General features: G+C 50.5%; 3 protein-coding genes across 3 annotated transcripts in view; 2 read left to right on the top strand and 1 right to left on the bottom strand.

Moving 5' to 3' along the window:
- Positions 1-841, top strand: part of LOC139999915 (olfactory receptor 14A16-like) — a 28,193-nt gene extending 27,352 nt beyond the window's left edge. The window contains exon 2 of the mRNA XM_072029562.1: positions 697-841. Coding sequence (XP_071885663.1) covers positions 697-841 — 145 coding nt within the window. The remainder of the gene's footprint in view (positions 1-696) is intronic.
- LOC119712973 (uncharacterized) overlaps positions 1-18,398 on the bottom strand; it is a 672,213-nt gene that overhangs the window by 367,170 nt on the left and 286,645 nt on the right. The window lies entirely within an intron of this gene.
- On the top strand, positions 6,427-7,380 carry LOC139999794 (olfactory receptor 14A16-like). The gene has a single exon (XM_072029418.1). It carries the CDS (start codon positions 6,427-6,429, stop codon positions 7,378-7,380), a length of 954 nt encoding a protein of 317 aa, XP_071885519.1.

The following is an 18,398-nucleotide window of genomic DNA, read 5'->3' as shown; positions in this document are numbered from 1 at the left end:
GTGCTTTAGGAACCTCCTGGACCTGCTTGTGTTGGCCGTGTGGTAATCACAGTTGACGACTGGCAAGTTGAATTCCCCATCAGGACAAGGGCAACTGATCTTGAGGTATTTCTTAGCTCTTCAAAGAATAATTCATTGGTGTCATCATCCTGGCTGGGTGGTCTGAGTTATCACACTCAGCTCAGATCCGGAGTGACAGTCCATGCACAAGGGTCTGCAGCCAGCAAGGAAAGAGTTGCAGGTCTGGGAGTCCTTAGGACAGCCAGGTGTGGAGAGGAGCAAGGGCTGTGGCAAGCCACTGCACTATGGGACCCTCCTGGGCAGCAGAGCTTGTGCCCAGATGGCAGAAGCTGCCTGGGGCAGTGGCATTCTCAATGCTGTCCTGCACACTGCCAATACATTTTCCATGCCCCTCTGCCATGACAATGCTTTGGACCAGTTCTTCTGTGAAATCCCCCAGATCCTCAAGCTCTCCTGCTCGGATGACTACCTCAGGGAAGTTGGGGCACTTGTTTTTAGTGTCTGTTTAGCTTATGGTTGTTTTGTTTTCATTGTTATTTCCTACGTGCAGATCTTCAGGGCTGTACTGAGGATGCACTCTGAGCAGGGATGGCACAGAGCCATTTCCACGTGCCTCCCTCACCTGACTGTGGTCTCTCTGTCTACCAGCACTGCCTTATTTGCCTACTTAAAGCACCCCTCTATCTCCTCCCCATCCCTGGACCTGGTGGTAACAGTTCTGTACTCGGTGGTGCCTCCAGCACTGAACCCCCTCATCTACAGCATGAGGAACAAGGACCTCAAGACTGCCCTGTGGAAATTGCTGACTGGATGTGTTTAAGACACGGTATATTTCCAATCTGATTCTGCATCTGACTCATAATGTGAATTACTACTCCTGTAGGCAATATCCTTTTGTTTGTTTGTGTGCTTGGACGCATTTTTATTAGAGGTTTTTCATAGTTTTAATTTGGCTTATTTTGCCCATTAAAATAATATAGTTCATGACATTTCCATTTCAGTGTCTACTTGTCAAGTGTAGCTCAAAGACTCTATACATGAGGAGCCGGGCTCTCTGTGAATTGAAACAAAATAAAGGAGCCTGCACTGCCTTCTTTGTCTGGCGTCCTTCCTCTGAGACCCGGTCTGGCTCTGCAGGGACAGTGCCTGTGTGCAGAGGAAAAGAGTCCCATCCCAGCAGCATGGCCAGGGAGCACCAGTGCTTGGTGCATGCAGAGCTGCTCTCTTGCCACTGCCACCCTCTCCTGCCGGGCCCTGCTGGTGGGGTCAGGCGTGGCTGCTCCTGTAGCTTGGTGCCAGTGCTGCTGTGGGGCTGAGCTGGGACTGCAGGTAGGGACAGGCGGTGGGCACAGCGGTGGCAGAGCTGGCCTCCACTGCAGCACTTCCTGCCTAAGAGGGGATCTCCTCGGGGCACTGCCTGAAGGCTGAGGCCTTCTTGCAAAGCTGCTGTCTAGAACAAGCCCAAGGAAGAAACTCCAAAGAGGCTCCATGCTTTACTGCTTTCCACGTGGGCTTGGTGTAGCGAAAGCGGAGTCCCAGAATGGACTCCAGGAGGGCCCACGTGATCTGCAGGGGCAATATGAGCCTGGGAGACAATCACAGAGTGTGAGGCTGTTCCAGGTGGACTGACCAGAGCTCAAGTGGTAAATCTGGTGTGAGCTGGCAGAGACAGCTCTGCAGCTCCAGGGCATACAGCAGCCCGGCAAAGGAGTCTGGCGAGTAATTTCTTGCAGCCCTGGGGCAATGGCAGAGACCCAATGAGCTGGGTCTGCCTCCCAGCCTGCCCAGCTTGGTTCTGCAGAGTGCCTCTGTTCCCCAGGCACCACAACCCCCTCGCTTTGAAAAGCAACATCGTCAGCTGGGGATGGATCTGGGGCTGGGGCTGGGGGTGGGGATGGGCACGGGATGGGCACGAGATGGGGCTGGGTGGGTACTTCCCCTGAGTGTATTCTAGGCCAGCTGCAGGCACATGGCTTCTGGACGCCAGTGTGATCTTCACTTTGTGCAAGGAGTTGAGAGACCACCAACAGGCACAGGGCTTGGACACTGCCTGCAAGGTCCCTCCTGCCCTGGCACTTCCCAGGACTGGCATGGAACTGGCTCCTGTGCGTCAGAGAGGCTGGGAGTCCAGCAGCAGTGCCATGGGCCGGAAGGATCACAACCAGCTCACGTCTACCTGGACAGGTCCTGGGACAAAAAGGAGGTGTTATGTAGGTGAGGTATTATGAGGACAGTGGTGCCTCGGAAACTCAAAGTCCAGCAGGAAGTGAATGGCTGTTAAACTGCTGTGAGCTAACTACTTTCTGAAGTAGCCAACGGGTCATCCCTTGACTCCTGGCTGGGATCTGTGCCTTTAGGCTCACATCTGCGAATGCACCTGAAAGGCAAGCAGAAGGCACCTGCTTTGCACGTAGTTTGTGAGAGCCTATCTTCCCAAGGGCCTGGTAAACCCCATAGAGGAAGAGGTCTCGAATAGGGGTGTTCACGTCCGAGGTTTCAGCTTTTACCTAAAGTCATCCTTCAGGGTTGTTTTCAGTTTTCTATAAAGAAACTGCCGCTGCCTCCAAGACGCCCGTTACAAACCGAAGCATGTATGAGGGCCTGGGAAAAGTTACCCTGGATCCATAGCAGCCATTCTAGATCCAAAAGTTGTAGGCAGGAAGCACCATTTCAGTGTGGTGCAGAGATGCTGGGCACATTGTGCAGGGTGCTCCTACAGACCTTTGTGTCCTTTTCCATCCTGGCTTAGGTGCTGTGTCTGTCTCAGGAATGGAGTAGCCAACAGAGGTGAGACAGAGACTCTGAGGTCATGAAAGCCATCAGAAAACTTCCCCTAAGGAGATGACTGATATGGGGAAATCAGAGGAAGCCTGGCCAGGAGAGATGTGAGATATGGGAGAGGGAAGAGGAGCTTGGCCAGCAAAAAGTAATGGTTTCAGAGATGTAAGAAGGTTCAGGTAGTGTTTCTGCTGTAACATTAACTAAAAACAGTCACATAAACCCTTTCCCTATTTCTAGCAGTGACATTACTCCCTAAACCTAAATGCTACTCCACACCATGACAGGAATCCACTGCTCTAATGCCTGACCTCAAAGTATCCCCTGAAGCCCAAACTCAGACAATAGACCATTGTCCTTACCTTTACTCTCTTGATCACCCTGATCCCTGCCCTTAATATTAGCAGTAAAATGCTCTGCTTAACTCTACACAATTTCCTGACAGCCTTAAACAAAACCCTAAACCAAAATACTTGCCCATACCTAAAAAAACACAGACCTGCCACCACAAGCAAAAGACCAAACCCTCCCACTAAACCTTTGCTTAATCTTTAACCCAGAAAGGTGAGCTCTAGTCCCTAATCCCATACACGAACACCTAACACCCAAAGCCCCTATTCCTGTGCCCCTCTCCATTCCTTCAACCCCTCTCCCAACCCTTAACTTGAGGTGCCTGGCCCCTTGGGTCAGGGCAGGAACCGTGAGGTTGCTGTGCAGTCACATGGCATTCAAAGATGAATGCGAGGGGCCATGGATCTGATCAGCTTGTGGGCCACAAAGAGGAGATGGGTGGGAATGCTCTGATCAGCTCAGCTCTGCCTCAGGATCTCCTGCCCCAGCAGGAGCAATGTGACTGTGGCAGTGACTGTGAGGTCACTTCTGTCCCTGCAGTTGATAGGGCAGCAGTAGGAATATGTCACAGAAAGGGACTGTGAGGTCACTTCTGCCTGAAGTAGCTGACAGGTCACCCTTGACTTTTCCTTGGGATCTGTACTTTTGGGCTGACATCTGCCAGTGGCCCTGCTAGGCCAGCAGAAGGCACCTGGTGGGCATGCTGACTGTGGGATCCCCTCTGCCTACATACCCAGGAGGACCCAGACAGAAAGAAGGCCCGGATATGTGTTCTCTTGTCCCTTCTGGTGCATCCAGGAAGGTTGGAAGTGGCCACAAGGAGGAAGAAATGTCCCCCACCATGACTTCATGTCCAAACTGATACTGGGGCATAAAGAAGTTATTGTTACAGCTAATTCATCCTCTGCTAGGAGAAACAACACTGCTGGTGAGAAATGTGTGTGCTCAGGGGAGGGAGGGAAGCCCAGGGATCCCTTCAGGCTGTTTCCCAGCAGGTTCCCCTGCAGCCCCAGGGCCATGTGTAGGGAGTCTGGTGGGGGACAGAGCAAGGGAGGCCTTGGGCTGGGCCTCTGCTGCTGAGCTGGGTCGGGCTCCTGGGCCCAAGGGGAGCTCCTGGCAAGCGGGCAGCGCTGCAGAGAGACAGCTCTGCCCAGGAGCAGCTCCTCTGCACAGTGCAGCACGGCTGGGGGCACTGCCTGCAGCTGTCACGGGGAGAGGAGGAAAGGGAGAGTTGTTACAGGCTGTATGGATTGTTAGAAAGCTGAAAGTATAATGGAAAAGCAATGTTTGTAACCCTTAACACGGTAAGTCTAAGTGCATTGCAATGCACTGGAATATCCTGGAGGTGTCCTAGACCTCAATTGTCCCAGAGCAGAAATGGCTGGAGACACTGTGTGTTTCTTTAATACAGAGAAGGACATGCTCCAGAGCAGGGCTTCCAAGCTGCAGGGTCAGCGTCGAGGACCCGAGAACTCCCTTGTCACAGGCTGGCTGCAGGCTGTGAAGCTGGGGGTGCAGGCAGGGGTGTCCAGGGCTGTGGTGCAGAGCAAGGTCCCTGCTGTGCCCCAATGGCTGTGTGCCGGGGCAGGGCCTCTGCCGCCTGCCAGGCTCAGCACTCAGCCTGCCCGGGGAGCTGCCCAGGGCGCTGCGGGGAGAAGCTGCGGGTGGAAGGAGCCCCCCCGGCAGGGCAGGTTGCTGCTGCTGCTGGGAGGCTGCTTCCTGGGGCAGCCTGTTCACAGCTCCACAGCACAACCAGGTTGTATCGAAGGGGGCTTTGCAAGAACACAGAGAAGGTGGGGAATTCCAGCTTCAGGCTTAGGTTTCCAGACTCTCTGCTTTCAATTTTCTCTTCTTTGGCTCACTGGGAATAGAAATAGAGGTTATTATTTCAGAATAGAGGTTGTAACACCTAAGCCTTCACAAGAGGCTTAAAAGGACCATAACCAGTCCCTTTCCTTCCCCTCAGCCCATGGAAAGCTCTACCACCCCTTGCACAGTGTCAGCAGGGTCTGTGTGCCCTGGGCTGTAGGACCTGCACAGAGTGACCTGCCCCTGGGCAGAGCCCTGCTGCCAGGAGGTGTCTGCAGGGCAGAGCTGAGCACCCAGCGGTTGGGATGGGACTGTGAGCTGCAGGCAGGAGGTGTGGGGACAGAGACCCAGCTGCAGGCAGCAGAGCCATGAGCACGAAGAAGGAAACCCAAGAAGCTCTAAGAAACTCTATGGCAGGGGGGATTTGTGTACTTCCCTCCCATCCCTGCACTTTAGATGCCTTCTCCGCAGTAACCCCTTGCTCTCTTTTCCCCCTACAAAACTGATCTCCCTCCATAATTTTAGGGGAACTTGGTCATGAGCTCTGGATTCCCTTGTGCTGAGGGAGAATTCAGATATCTTTGTACTAGATTAGTCAAGGTAACATTCAAGGTAGGGGTTACTTCCAGGATAAGAGCTGTCCTGAGTATCAGTTAACTTTTTCATGCCCTGCTGGGGAGCCATGGGGTTAGTAATGAAATTATAGTGTTTGTAAGAGACTGAGGCTCCAAGAACATTCCTCTGTAAAAGATGTACAGCTCAGTGACGCACTTTACAAAGACCTTTTAGATACCTCAGCTTACAGCCAGCAACAACATCAATTATGTTGTTTCTTGAGGGATTATTTGACCTACTCCTCCAGATCTGCAATGAGGAGGATGTCCCTGGACAGTGGGCATCTGAGGTTGCACCCAGTTCATATATGCCTTCTGGAAGCAGAGCAGAACTGATACCCCCAGTGCCCAAGGGCTCTGCTCACAGACTCCTGCTGACAGACCGAGCCTTAGCCAACAGAGCTCAGTCAGAGTTCTGGCCAAGGAGCACTACAAATTTCTTCCAGAACTGAGCAGGAGGTAGTATGTCTTTGATGTTGTGGGTAGTTAGGGTCTGGCGGCCGGAAGATGTTGTGCTGTACGGAAAAGTGGAGCCCCTCCCTTGATGGACAGTAGCGTGTGGCCTGTGATGTAAGCAAGCGGAAGTGACGCTATGGGCCTCGGGTATATAAGCCCATGTGACTCGACAATAAACGTGATTTGCCATCCACCACATTGGTGTCTGTGAGCCGATGGACCAAGCGGCCTGGGGCTGGTCGCCGTGCCGTTCCTGAACCAGGTCGCCACTGCCCCCTGAAGGCAACAGATGTGGTGTGGAGGGCACTTCCTACAAGATATGCAATAGGTGTTGTACATGTTTGACTTTTCACTTGTAATTCCTTCCATGAACAGGACCCATGTCCAGAGGCATCAGATGTCCAACAGCAGCTCCATCACCGAGTTCCTCCTGCTGGCATTCGCAGACACACGGGAGCTGCAGCTCCTGCACTTCGCGCTTTTCCTGGGCATCTACCTGGCTGCCCTCCTGGGCAACGGCCTCATCCTCACCACCATAGCCTTCAACCACCGCCTCCACACCCCCATGTACTTCTTCCTCCTCAACCTCGCCCTCCTTGACCTGGGCTGCATCTCCACCACTGTCCCCAAAGCCATGGCCAATTCCCTCTGGGACACCAAGGCCATTTCCTATGATGGGTGTGTTGCACAGGTCTTTCTCTTTCTATTTTTCATCTCAGCAGAATATTTTCTTCTCACTGTCATGTCCTACGACCGCTATGTTGCCATCTGCAAGCCCCTTCACTACGGGACCCTCCTGGGCAGCAGAGCTTGTGCCCAGATGGCAGCAGCTGCCTGGGGCAGTGGCTTTCTCAACGCTGTCCTGCACACTGCCAATACATTTTCCCTGCCCCTCTGCCAAGGCAATGCTCTGGACCAATTCTTCTGTGAAATCCCACAGATCTTCAAACTGTCCTGCTCAGATTTCTATCTCCGGGAAGTTGGGGTGTTTGCCAGCAGTTTTGTCCTTGCTCTGGGGTGTTTTGTTTTCATTATCCTGTCTTACATTAAAATCTTCACTATTGTGTTGCAGATGCCCTCTGAGCAGGGACAGCACAGAGCCTTTTCCACGTGCCTCCCTCACTTGGCCGTGGTCTTTATGGTTATCAGCACCAGTATGTTTTCCTACCTGAAGCCCTCCTCCACCTCCTCTCCACCTCTAGATCTGCTGGTGGCAGTTCTGTACTCAGTGATTCCTCCAGCAGTGAACCCCCTCATCTATAGCATGAGGAACCAGGAACTCAAATATGCCCTCAGGAAACTGATTCAATGGGTTCACAGTCAGGAGCAGGAAGATGCCCATGTTTCCTGACAGGTTTTTCCTTCTTTTACCCCAGGGAAGGTCTGTGCATTTTTTCTTTTAAAGTCTGACGATCATGTTAATACACAAATGTATTTATCCACCCCTCATCTCCAAAGGCATGAACCTGCTGTGCCTGCTAACCCAAAGACCTTCTGTACAGTTGTCATCAAGGTGTTATTTCTGTCTTCCTGAGGAGCATCTCTAATAAAAGGGTGCCTCCTCACTGCAGGAACCGAAGGCTGGTCTCTTTTTCCTTATGAAAGCAGGAATTAGCTTCAGGAATTGCAGTCTCCATTGCCTTGGCTGTGCTTCGTTTTCCATAGGTTCAGGGGTGGGGATCACAGGGAGGTGTGTTGCAGAATGAGGACTGGACTCTTGTGCACTTGTGGGTGTTTCCTACTTTGACCATCTTAGCCAGTACAAAGTAACTGCAGCACCTTGGGCATCACGGTCCCCTCTCTCTATGGAGCAGCACTCAGGGTCCTGTGAGGAGCACTTGGAGGAGGCCAGGAGCACCAGGCCTGATCAGAAGAGGAATGGGGAGAGATCAGACAGGAGCTGACCTGGGTTGGAAATTTTCTGATAGACAAAAATGTGGATACTCTATTAGCTTGGGAAACTGTTGACCATCACTGTGCACATGGGACCCTCAGCCCAAGATCCCAATTGGCTTGTTGTTGCATGAACAGATAGGAGAAGCTTTCACAGGAGCCTTAGTCCAAGATCACACAATTTCACAGAATGCTTGAGGTATCAGTCATTTTATCATAGAACGTTTTCAAGTTGTTCAAGCATGACTTCCCTTTGCAAGTTGTTCAAGCATGACTTCCCTTTGGTGAATCCAGCTTACTACTGCTGATGACTTTCATGTCCTTTCTTTGCCTGTAAATGGTTGACAGGATGAGCTGCTCTGTTATCTTCATAGGGAAGAAGGTGAGGCTGACCAGCCTGTAAGTCTCATTGGTCCTTCTTGCCCTTGAAGAAATGGAAAGAACAGCACTATTTAAGCTGCTCTAAGAATGTTAACTCAATCCCAGCAACACTTAAAAAAATTAGGCTTGAAGAAGGCAGAAAGAAATTTATAATGGTTTTAAGGAGAAAATAAATCACCATGAATGTGAATTAACACTTGGTCAGGAGAAAGTACTGACCAATCCGATCTCTTAGTTAAGTTATCCCTGCTCAGAGCAGACCATGGTGCGAGAGAGCTCCAGAGGTCCTTTGTGACACTAAGTCTTGTCAGGGGAAGGGGCTGGACAGTGGAGCCAGGGGTAATGGGCACTTCTGTGTGTTGTGACGTTGCTGGCTTTTGTAATCCCTGTCCGGCCCTGTCCTCAGCACTACCTAGTGACCATGTTCATCCTCAAAATGCAGCTCTGATCCATGGGCTGCAGGACTCATCGAGGATGAGGGTACCACAGAAAATTTCTCAGAAACACTGTTGGGCATTACAGAATCACAAAATAATGAGGGTTGGAAAAGGCCTATGGAGACTGTCTAGTTCAAGCGCTTCCTACTCAAGCATGGCCAGCTGGAGCAGGTTGGCCAGGACAGGGTCCAGCAGTGTTTAGAACATCCCCAAGGATGGAAGCTGCAGTATCCCTCTGGGCAACGTTCGTCAGTCACCTACAGTAAAGAGAAGTTTTCTTAGGGTCAGTTAGTGGCCATTGCCTCTTGTCCTGCTGCTCAGCTGCCCTGAGAACATCCTGGTTCCCTTATCCTGTCCTTTTGTCAGACATTGACAAGAACACCCTCGGAACGGTCTCTTCTCCAAGCTGAATAGTACCAGCTCTCTCAACCCATGTCCTTCTTGTACTTTGAAGCCCAGCAACAGACATAGGACTGCAAAAATGGCATTACCAGTGCTGAGCAGAGTGGAAGGACCGCCTCCTTTGACCTGCTGGCAATGCTCTGTCTAATGCAGTCCAGGAGGCTGTTGGCCACCCTTGACACAAGGGCAGCCTGCTGGCTCATGGTCAGCTTGCTGTCTACCAGTACCCCAAGGTCCTTGTCTCTTCATCAGTCCCTCCCCAGCCTGTACTGGTGCAGGACTTATTTCTCACTATGGGAAGGACTTCCTTTTCCCTTTGTTAAAATTCCTGAGGTTCCGGTTCCCCAGCATGCTGAGGTCTATCTGGATGGAAGAACACCCTTCTTCTCTATCAACCACTTCTCCCAGTTTTGTGTCCTCAGCAACCTGCTGAGGGTGCCCTATGCCCCATTGACCATGCTCTCTATAGAATTATGGAATCATTTACGTTCATACACACTCACTGCTACACACACTCTGCTCTCTCCCTGCATCTCATGTATTTCACTGTCCCCTGCAATAAAGGGACATCACTCCAGGAGGTTCATGCATCCTCCAGGATTGTGGATGTTTCATGTGTCCATCCAAGTGTGGAGAGTGACAGAGGGGAAGAGAGCAAGGTCAACTCACAGGGTACAGCTGAGCACACATGCCCCAGCACTGGGCATTCCCCACCTCCTATGCCAAGGCACAAATGCCAAAATGAAACTTCATCATCTCTGATTTTGTAAGGGCCTTCAGCACTGCCATGTTGACATAACATATGTCTTTCTCCTTCACTCACAGACATGAATTCTTTCCAATTCATGATTTCAAACATTTTCTACTCTAGAGAAGATATTTTGAGCTTGCTGGATCTTCCTGGTGCTAGTTACAGTCTTCTGGGTTCCCTCCAGAGCTCACGGTGAGGCTTCCTGTCTGCAGCAGGGCCTTCATGAAAAGCTTTGATGAAATGTTTGTCTTTTTGTCATTCTGCTGTGCAGAAAGAGGAGTCACAGAAAAGCACTTCTTCCTGGCAAAAATTCTCTCTTGAGAAGGGGACCCAGCCTTTTCCACATTAGAGAGGGAAACCAGCACTGCCCATGCCACTTGGGCACATAAGGGCGCAACTTCTGCAAGATCACTTCTCATTGGCTGCTTTTTGCTTTTGCTTTTGCTCTACTCCCGATCATTTGATTTTGCTGTGGTTGGACCAGATGGTCTTGGAGGTCTTTTGCAACTTTAATGATTCTCTGATTCTGTAATGTGCTGAGGGGAACCTGAGTGAGCACTAATGTCTTCAGTCTGTGTCCATTCCTCATGCCATAGGGTATCTCAAACAAGTACCCAGAAGGGCAATGCACCACAGGGCTGAAATGCCTCCCAGGCTCTAGGAGAGGCAGAAGGAGCCAGAGAGACACCACAACCATTGCAATGCCCTGCCTTTGGGTGTGCAAGGGAAGGACTTGTGTCTCTGAATACAGTTCTGAGTATGAGAAGTGCAGAAGGCCAGCTCAGATGTGGACGCCTCAAAAAGCCCTGATGCTTCCATGTATGATGCCATGAACAATCCCTACCATCCCCATGAGATCCATCTCACCTGCCCTACACAGGTTCATTGCAAATGCCCCTGTCTCTTGCATCACCCTCCCCTGCCTTTTTGGACTGTCAGGAAATGTGCCAGATGGACCAGAGAGCTTTCTGGAGACTTGGAATGACATCAAACCTTTCTTCTGGAAGAGGACAGAGGAGGGTGGGGAGAATTCAGGCTGGTCAGCCTCACCTCAGTCCCTCAGAAGGTGATGGACCAAGCTACAGCCACCTCCAGGCACTTGGACAAAAACGGGATTGCTGAACCCATAGGTGAGGGGAAAGAAAGGGATGCTGTCTACGTGCACTTTAGAAAGGCTTTTGACATTGTCTTCCAGAGACTTCTTCTAGCCTGGTTGGTGCTATGTGGACTTAACAAATGGATGAGGCTGTGGGTGGGAAGCATGCTGGACAATCAGGTCCAGGTGTCATCTGTGGTGCAAAGTTCTCCTGTCAGACAGTTCCTAGCAGTATCCCTCAGTGATCAGCACTTGGGCCAACACTGTTGAATGTCTTTATTAAATCTTGGAATTAGGAGAGAGCAGAGGTAGAGATACATGTACATCATGTGTTACTATGAACACAGTAGATCCTCTGAAGAGTGTATATTTGAAGCAGTTTGTGATACATGGCATAGTAATTCGTGTCAATTAGATGATTGGTATAGAACAATGGAAAACACAGAGTAAACTGTAGTGTAGTTTTAAGAGTTAAGTTTTAGTGTAGTTTTAAGAGTTAACGAGACGCAGGAAAAGATGGTCTCGCATAAGTTAATATCAATCATATTTTGGTATTTTCGGGAGCCTTCTGGTTTGAAGATAAGGAGGACAGAACCTACACAGAAGAAAAGGAGCTGGCTGAAGCCACTCCTGTGGTTTGAACGAGATCAGGGAAACCATGGAGCCTGCACTGGAACAAAAGGTTACTAGTGGTGATGAAAAAAAATCATTAGCCTTCATCCCCACAACCCTCAACGACCACCACCAAGAGATGCTGTGCAGGCACAAAAAGGAGGAGTTTATGGAAATGCTAATTATAATACAAAGCAGGGATAGGTCATACATATGTATAGACGTACTTGGGTTTCTTATGAATACGTAAATGCAACATTCTTTATATAGAAAATCCCACAGTTGTGTGTGCATGTTGGTGGAGCGCAGACTTTCCACACACCCAGCGCTGTTTACTTGCCTTTTATAAATACTACTAAATTCAGATTGAGTTGTAACCTCATTTATAACAAGTTGTAGAAAATTTACTCGATAAGTTTAACTTTAAAAGTTTCCTATTTATTAGGTCAGGTTGTGTCCCACAAAGAGGGTGCTGGGTGGGCATGTTAGTATAAGGACTGTTGTGCCTCAGAAACTTCAAATGCAGTTGGAAGCCTCTGGTCACCTCAGCCTCTGGAGCTGAGAGGCCAGCGGTAGTAACATGGCTGGGGACAGGGCCTATGAGGTGAATTCTTCCTGAAGCAACTGATGTGTTAGCCCTTGCCTCCTGGCTAACATCTGCGCTTTTCAGCTCACACCTGCCAGCATCCCTGATAAGGCAGCAGAAGGCACCTGCTTGGCAGACTGATTGTGAGATGCCCTCTGTCTGAGAGACAGTGTAAAAGCATAGTGATCTTATGACTATGATTGTGTTGTTTGGTCTGTAGGGGAAAAGCTTGTCCTTGCGGGGAGGCGTGTAAGTTGCTGAGTATGTACGCAGGGGTAAAGAGAAAGAAAAATGCAGAACTAACTAAGATTTGAGACAATGCTGGTGAGACTGTGGCAAGGCTAGAAAAAGTTTATGGCTTAGCTTGTACTCATGACACTTGCAGCTGGAAAAGCTGGCCAGAGGGCAGCAGGGGAAGATAATGATGGATGAAGTAACAACTTTCACGGAGCCAGTTCAACCCCAACCCAAATGGTGCACATGTGCATTTGTAGTCGTGCTTATACAACACCAAGGAGGAGCATGATGGCCGTTGTAACATGTGTTGGCCCCACATGTCAGAACAGCTACCGGATAGGAGGGGATAAAATGAGTACTCCACCAGAGGAGAGAGATGTGATGCACTATCAAGGACAACGTTGCCTCAATGGGGACAACCATTCAAGCAGTACGCCTACTGACTCCTTCCTCTAGTACATCATTGACTGGGGAAACCACCATGCTCATCGGTACCAGTGTCATCACCCTGGGGTCTGTATGTATGCAAATAGCTCATAATAAAGCTTGCTTAATTTATACATATATATATATATATAAATGTAATTATATATATACATATAGTCTGCTCTTTGCTAAACTGAACCAATCAGCTTCAGCCCCTGGAATCTAACTACAACAGAGCCTGATAGACCCCATGCAGGAAGAGGCTTTGGGTATGGGTTTTCAAGTCCCTTCTGCCTAATTATACGGTGGGACAGCAACAGGCACACAGCTTGGTCACATCTCCCTGAGAAGCTGGAAGGCCAGCAGCAGGTATGTGGATTGGAAGATGCTGGTAAGGTTTCATCTGTCTGATCAGCTCACAGTGTACCAGAAGGCTGATGGGTTAGGACACCTGCTTGAAGGGCGATTTGGGGGCAGGGATAGGATAGTGCAGGACAGCCTGCGGTGGAGAATACCAAGAGCACTGACAAGGCTGCAAGGCCCCAGCAGCACTAAGGTCTTTGTTCCCCTGGCTATGGCAGTTGTCTCTGCTACTGAGGCTCACGAGGACACATGCTGTGCTCATGACAACGGGGCCTTGTTGCCTCCTTGCAACCCAGTGGGGAGGCCAGCAGGTGTCATAGCGTTGTCCTTCACACAGCATCACACACCCCACATCCCACTGCCCCAGGAAGAGCCCTGAGCCATGGGTGAGGGACAGGACCTCCCTGCCCAGGGGCTGGGGGACAGGGCTTGGCCTTTCTGCTTCACCAAACAAACCAAGGCCTTTACTCAGCATCAGAGTCTCCTGCCCAGTGCCTTTGCCTACCTGCAATCATGGCCTCTAATTGTGTGCTCTAACAAGTCCATGGGGAGGCTTTGTCAGTAATGACCCTCACTGGGGCCCATTAATACTCCCAGACACTTCAAAGTTTCCTTCTGACTTTAACTTCTCCCGCAGTTACATCATTCTCCTCTCACTACTTGAAGTTCATGGACACAGCACCAAATGCACCATGGGGCTCATTACCATTCAGCCATTTTCATCCAGTCTTTCAGACTTACACAGTTAATTAGTGAGGTTTCAAGAATGCAGTTTATAGAGAAAGTATTCAATTACCAGATTTCTAGGTGCATTTTCCTAATTTAAGATTATTTTCCATTAGTTTAGAGTTTTCAGAAGAACGGATAGCATCATTCTTTATTTGTAATGGATCCAATCTACCTCCTAAGGAGGTCTGGAGAGGTAGAAAACAGTTCCTTGATGTTCTAGACTGTGTGGTCAGCTTTGCTGCTCAGCTCTCCATCCCCACCACTTCTCGCATCAGCCACCTGGGACTTGCATCACTTTTCCTTACACCAGACTTCTACACTGTATTCTGCAGGTTGTTGTTACAGCTCCTTTGCACCCATTCCCACCTCTGTTCCTCATTCAACTGGCTGTACACTGACACAGTTTTTGTTGTTGGTTTTGTTGTTAACATCTAACACCAACCAAGCTAACAAACAAACCCCACAGTCCTCAACAGTAAGCCAAATCCAAGTTGCCTCCAATGAGGTGCACCTTCCAAGGGTTAGCTATACAAGAAAAGATTGACATAGGTTAGAAATGATGAATAGAAGTGCAATTACACAGTTGGGCCTCACAAGGACAGAGTAGAGGGGGACAATCACCTCCCTCCACCTGCTGGCTGCTCATCTCTTGATACAGCCCAGGACACAGTTGGACTTCTGGCCCACAAGCACACACTGCCGACTCACATCAAGCTTTTCATCTAACAGAACCCCCAAGTCCTTCTCTGCAGGGCTACTCTCAATGAGTTCTTCTCCCAGCCTGTACTCATGCCCAGGATTGCCTCGGCCCAGGTGCAGCACCTTGCACTTAGATGTGTTGAATCTCATTAGGTTCACATGGGCCCACTTCTCAAGTGTGTCCAAGTCCCTTTGGATGTCATCCCTTCCTTCTGTCATATCAACAGCACCACTCAGTTTGGTGTCATCTGCAAATTTGCTGAGGGTGCACTCGGTCCTACTGTCTATGTCATAGATAAAGATACTGAACAGTACTGGTCCCAGGACAGACCCCTGAGGGACACCACTCATCACCAGCCTGCACTCGGACATAGAGCCATTGACCACCACTCTCTGGGTGCGAGTTTAAGCCAATTCCTTATCCACTGAACGGTGCACCCATCAAATCCATACCTCTCCGATTTGGAGAGCAGGATGTCATGTGCGATCATGTCAAAGGCCTTGCAGAAGTCCAGGAAGATGACATCGATCGATCTTTGCCAACTGATGCAATCACTCCATAGTAGAAAGTCACGAGATAGGTCAGGCATGATTTACCCTTGATGAAAACATGCTGGCTCTCTCAGATCACCTCTTTGTCTTGCATGTATTTTGACATTGCTTCAAGGAGGATCTTTTCCATGGCATGTCACTCTCTCCTGCATGTTAGAGGAAACCAGAGTGAAAATGCTCCACGACATGCTTCAGATGGCTAAAGTTGTTCCAATCATAACTGTATTATTTGCCTTTCTTGGTGGGAATATTCACATCTTTCTGTATGCATAGAAATATATATTTGTATAGCTCCATCTGTAACTACAGATATATGTGCAAGTAAATGGAAAAGTATATACACAGTTACTGCATACATATAGATAACTGGGAGACTCACAGGCAAGTGGATGGGATTCTAGAATTTTATATCGCCCAAACTATCAGGAAACCAACCCAGAAGTGCTGGGAGCTGGGGAAAGGGGACATGTGGAGGAAAGTCCCAGTGACACGGCTGGGAGGTGGGTTATGATGCCATTCCTACTGCAGTGATCTGACTGCCTGGTGGCAGGCAGGCAGACACAGCGATGTCATTGAGTGCATCACAAACCCCATGGGACACAGGCGGCAGATCTGGCAGGGGACAGTTCTGTCCACCATGGCTGGGCTGCTGCTGCTGAGGTCACCTCCTCACAACACTGTGATGGGCCAGGAGCAGGCAGGCCTCAGGAGGCCATCAAGAGCAGCAGCTGTGGAAGCTGCAGGCAGATGCCTGGGCCCTGGGGAGGGCTGCCCTGCAGTGATGCCAGCTGGACATGGGGTGGGAGCCTGTGGGAAAAGGCACAAGGAAGTGCTGGGTGTGACAAAGCACAGCGGGAGAAAGGAGCAGATTACAGGCAGGGCTGTGAGGGACAGCAGTATCTCACGTGCCCTTGGTGGGCAGAGATGTGAGCGATGGGCAAACGGCACAGAGAGATGGAGGGGACCAGTGGAGACCAGAGGTCTGGTCCTTGCTCTAGAGACTCCAGATACCCTGTACCTGATCGCATCTCTCTGTCCTGCCTTCTTCCAGTTGCAGTTGGTCTGGGTGTGCTCAGCCATACCCGCCTGCGTGTGCACATCCATGTGTGTTTAAAAGATTGTGTCTTTGTGTACACATGGCCTGATATCCTTGCAGTCACCAGCTCTAGGTGAGCTTTGCCTTTTCTAAAAGCATATGTCCACCACAAAGGTCAGATATCTAAGTTTCTTTTTTGGAGCCTGTCCTTGCTGTCACCCCCTGGCAGATCCTTCATGGCCCCTCTCAGTGCCCTATCCCTGCAGCGTCCCAGCCCCACTGCCCCACACACGGTCCCACAGCCGTGCTGCCAAGGCAACGCACATGGCAGTGCACATTCAGGGTTGGGTCAAGTCCTGCTATTACAATCCCAATGACACAATTGGGGTCCCCTCCTGCCATGGCCCTCCTGCGTTTGCATCCTCCTCCAGCCCCCAACTGTGGGAGTATGTCCATGGGGGTCGACAAGCCCCATGGTTGGTGATAACATCGGACTCTTAATGATGAGACCATCAGGAATGTAAAGAGTTTAGAGGGAACAAAGAAGGGTGATTCAGGAGACCCCTTGTTGTCTGGGGTTGCTTGTTCTCCAGCCATTAAGGCATGGAAGATGCTGGGTGTTTGCTGTTGCAGGGCAAAGTTGTTGACCAATGAATAGTCAGTGGAAAAGTACTGCTGGGGGGCGAATGGTATAAGAAGGGAGCCTGTCCTCGATAAGGGATAATGAAGTTATGTCCTCAATATGAGAGATGAAGTTAGGCCCTCAGTAAGAAAGAGCTGAAGTTATGTCATCAATAAAGATGTAGCAGTTACAGATCCTAAAAGAACCCTGGTGTCCGTGTGGTCATTATGCCACACCCGGCCCCTGCCCTGACCCATCCACATCCCACGGGAGCCTCTGCAGACAGCCCTGCTCCATGTCTTCAGGGCTCTGGGCCAGGACAGAGGCCAGCAGGGCTGGCTGTTCCCCTGACACAGGACCTGAGCCTGGCACAAGGATGGAGATGGCCTGGCAGCCAAATGCACCCCTAAACCTGGGGGGAGCGGCCAGTGCTGGACATGGATGACAAGAGAGGCTGCAGGTGACAAAAGCCCTGGGCCACCTCCCTGCTCTGTCTGTGCCTGATGGGCACAGCCCAGCCTCCTCCCTCCTGCACCAGCCTGTCTTCCATCCCTGCCACACGACCCAAAGCCAGCAGTGGGTGTCCTCCCCTTGCGTGGCTGCACATCCCAGCTCAACACAGATGTTTCTCTCTGCTGGGCAGCTTCCAGCCTGGCCCAGCTGGCCCCCAGCTCTCCCAGCTCCCTGTCCTCTGTCCACCTCCCAGGCTGGCCTGGCCCCACAGCAGTGCTCACTGCAGGCTGCTGCAGGGCTTTGGGCATTGCCACCACAGCCCCAGTTTCCATTCACTCCTGATCTGCTGAGAATGGGTCTCAGACCAGGATTTGTTTGGTTTAAATACACAGAGAGCCTGTTTCATTGTTTAGAGAAACCATGGATCACACAGATGGGAATACTTAGATACAAGGGAATGAAGAAGGGCATTTCTGTGTAGGCAACATTATCACAAAGCCAGAAAGGAAAATCAAACAAATGAACAAGCAAACTCCATATGGAAAGTTCCTGGGGAGGAATAACCCCAAGTAGCAGAACAGGCTGGGGGGGTGACCTGCTGGAGAGCATCTCTGCAGAGAGGCACCTGAGAGTCCTGGGGGACGGCAGGCTGAGCACGAGCCAGCAGTGTGCCCTTGTGGCCAAGAAGGCCAACAGGATCCTGGGGTGCATTCGGAAGAGTGTTGCCAGCAGGCCAAGGGAGGTGATCCTCCCCCTCTACTCAGTCGCGGTGAGGCCACACCTGCAGTCCTGTGTCCAGGTCTGGGCTCCCCAGGACAAGAGGGACATGGAACTACTGGAGAGATTCCAGAGGAGGGCTACTAAGCTTATTAGAGGACTGGAACATTAGATTAATGGGCCTGTATAGGAGAGGAGAAGACTGAGGGGAGACCTCATCCATGTGTATAAATATCTGAGGGGAGGGTGTCAGGAGGATGGAACCAGACTCTTCTCAGTTGTACTCAGTGACAGGACAAGAGGCAACAGGCACAAACTGAAGCACAGGAGGTTCCAACTGTATATGAGGGAGCACTTCTTTACTGTGAGAGTGACAC

Source organism: Anas platyrhynchos, chromosome 30, assembly GCF_047663525.1.
Source record: "Anas platyrhynchos isolate ZD024472 breed Pekin duck chromosome 30, IASCAAS_PekinDuck_T2T, whole genome shotgun sequence".
NCBI classification, from domain to species: Eukaryota; Metazoa; Chordata; class Aves; order Anseriformes; family Anatidae; genus Anas; species Anas platyrhynchos.
This window is presented reverse-complemented; position numbering and strand designations above follow the sequence as displayed.

Coding starts and splice junctions, on each gene's coding strand:
- LOC139999794 (XM_072029418.1), top strand. CDS start 6,427: ATGTCCAACAGCAGCTCCATCACCGAGTTCCTCCTGCTGGCATTCGCA.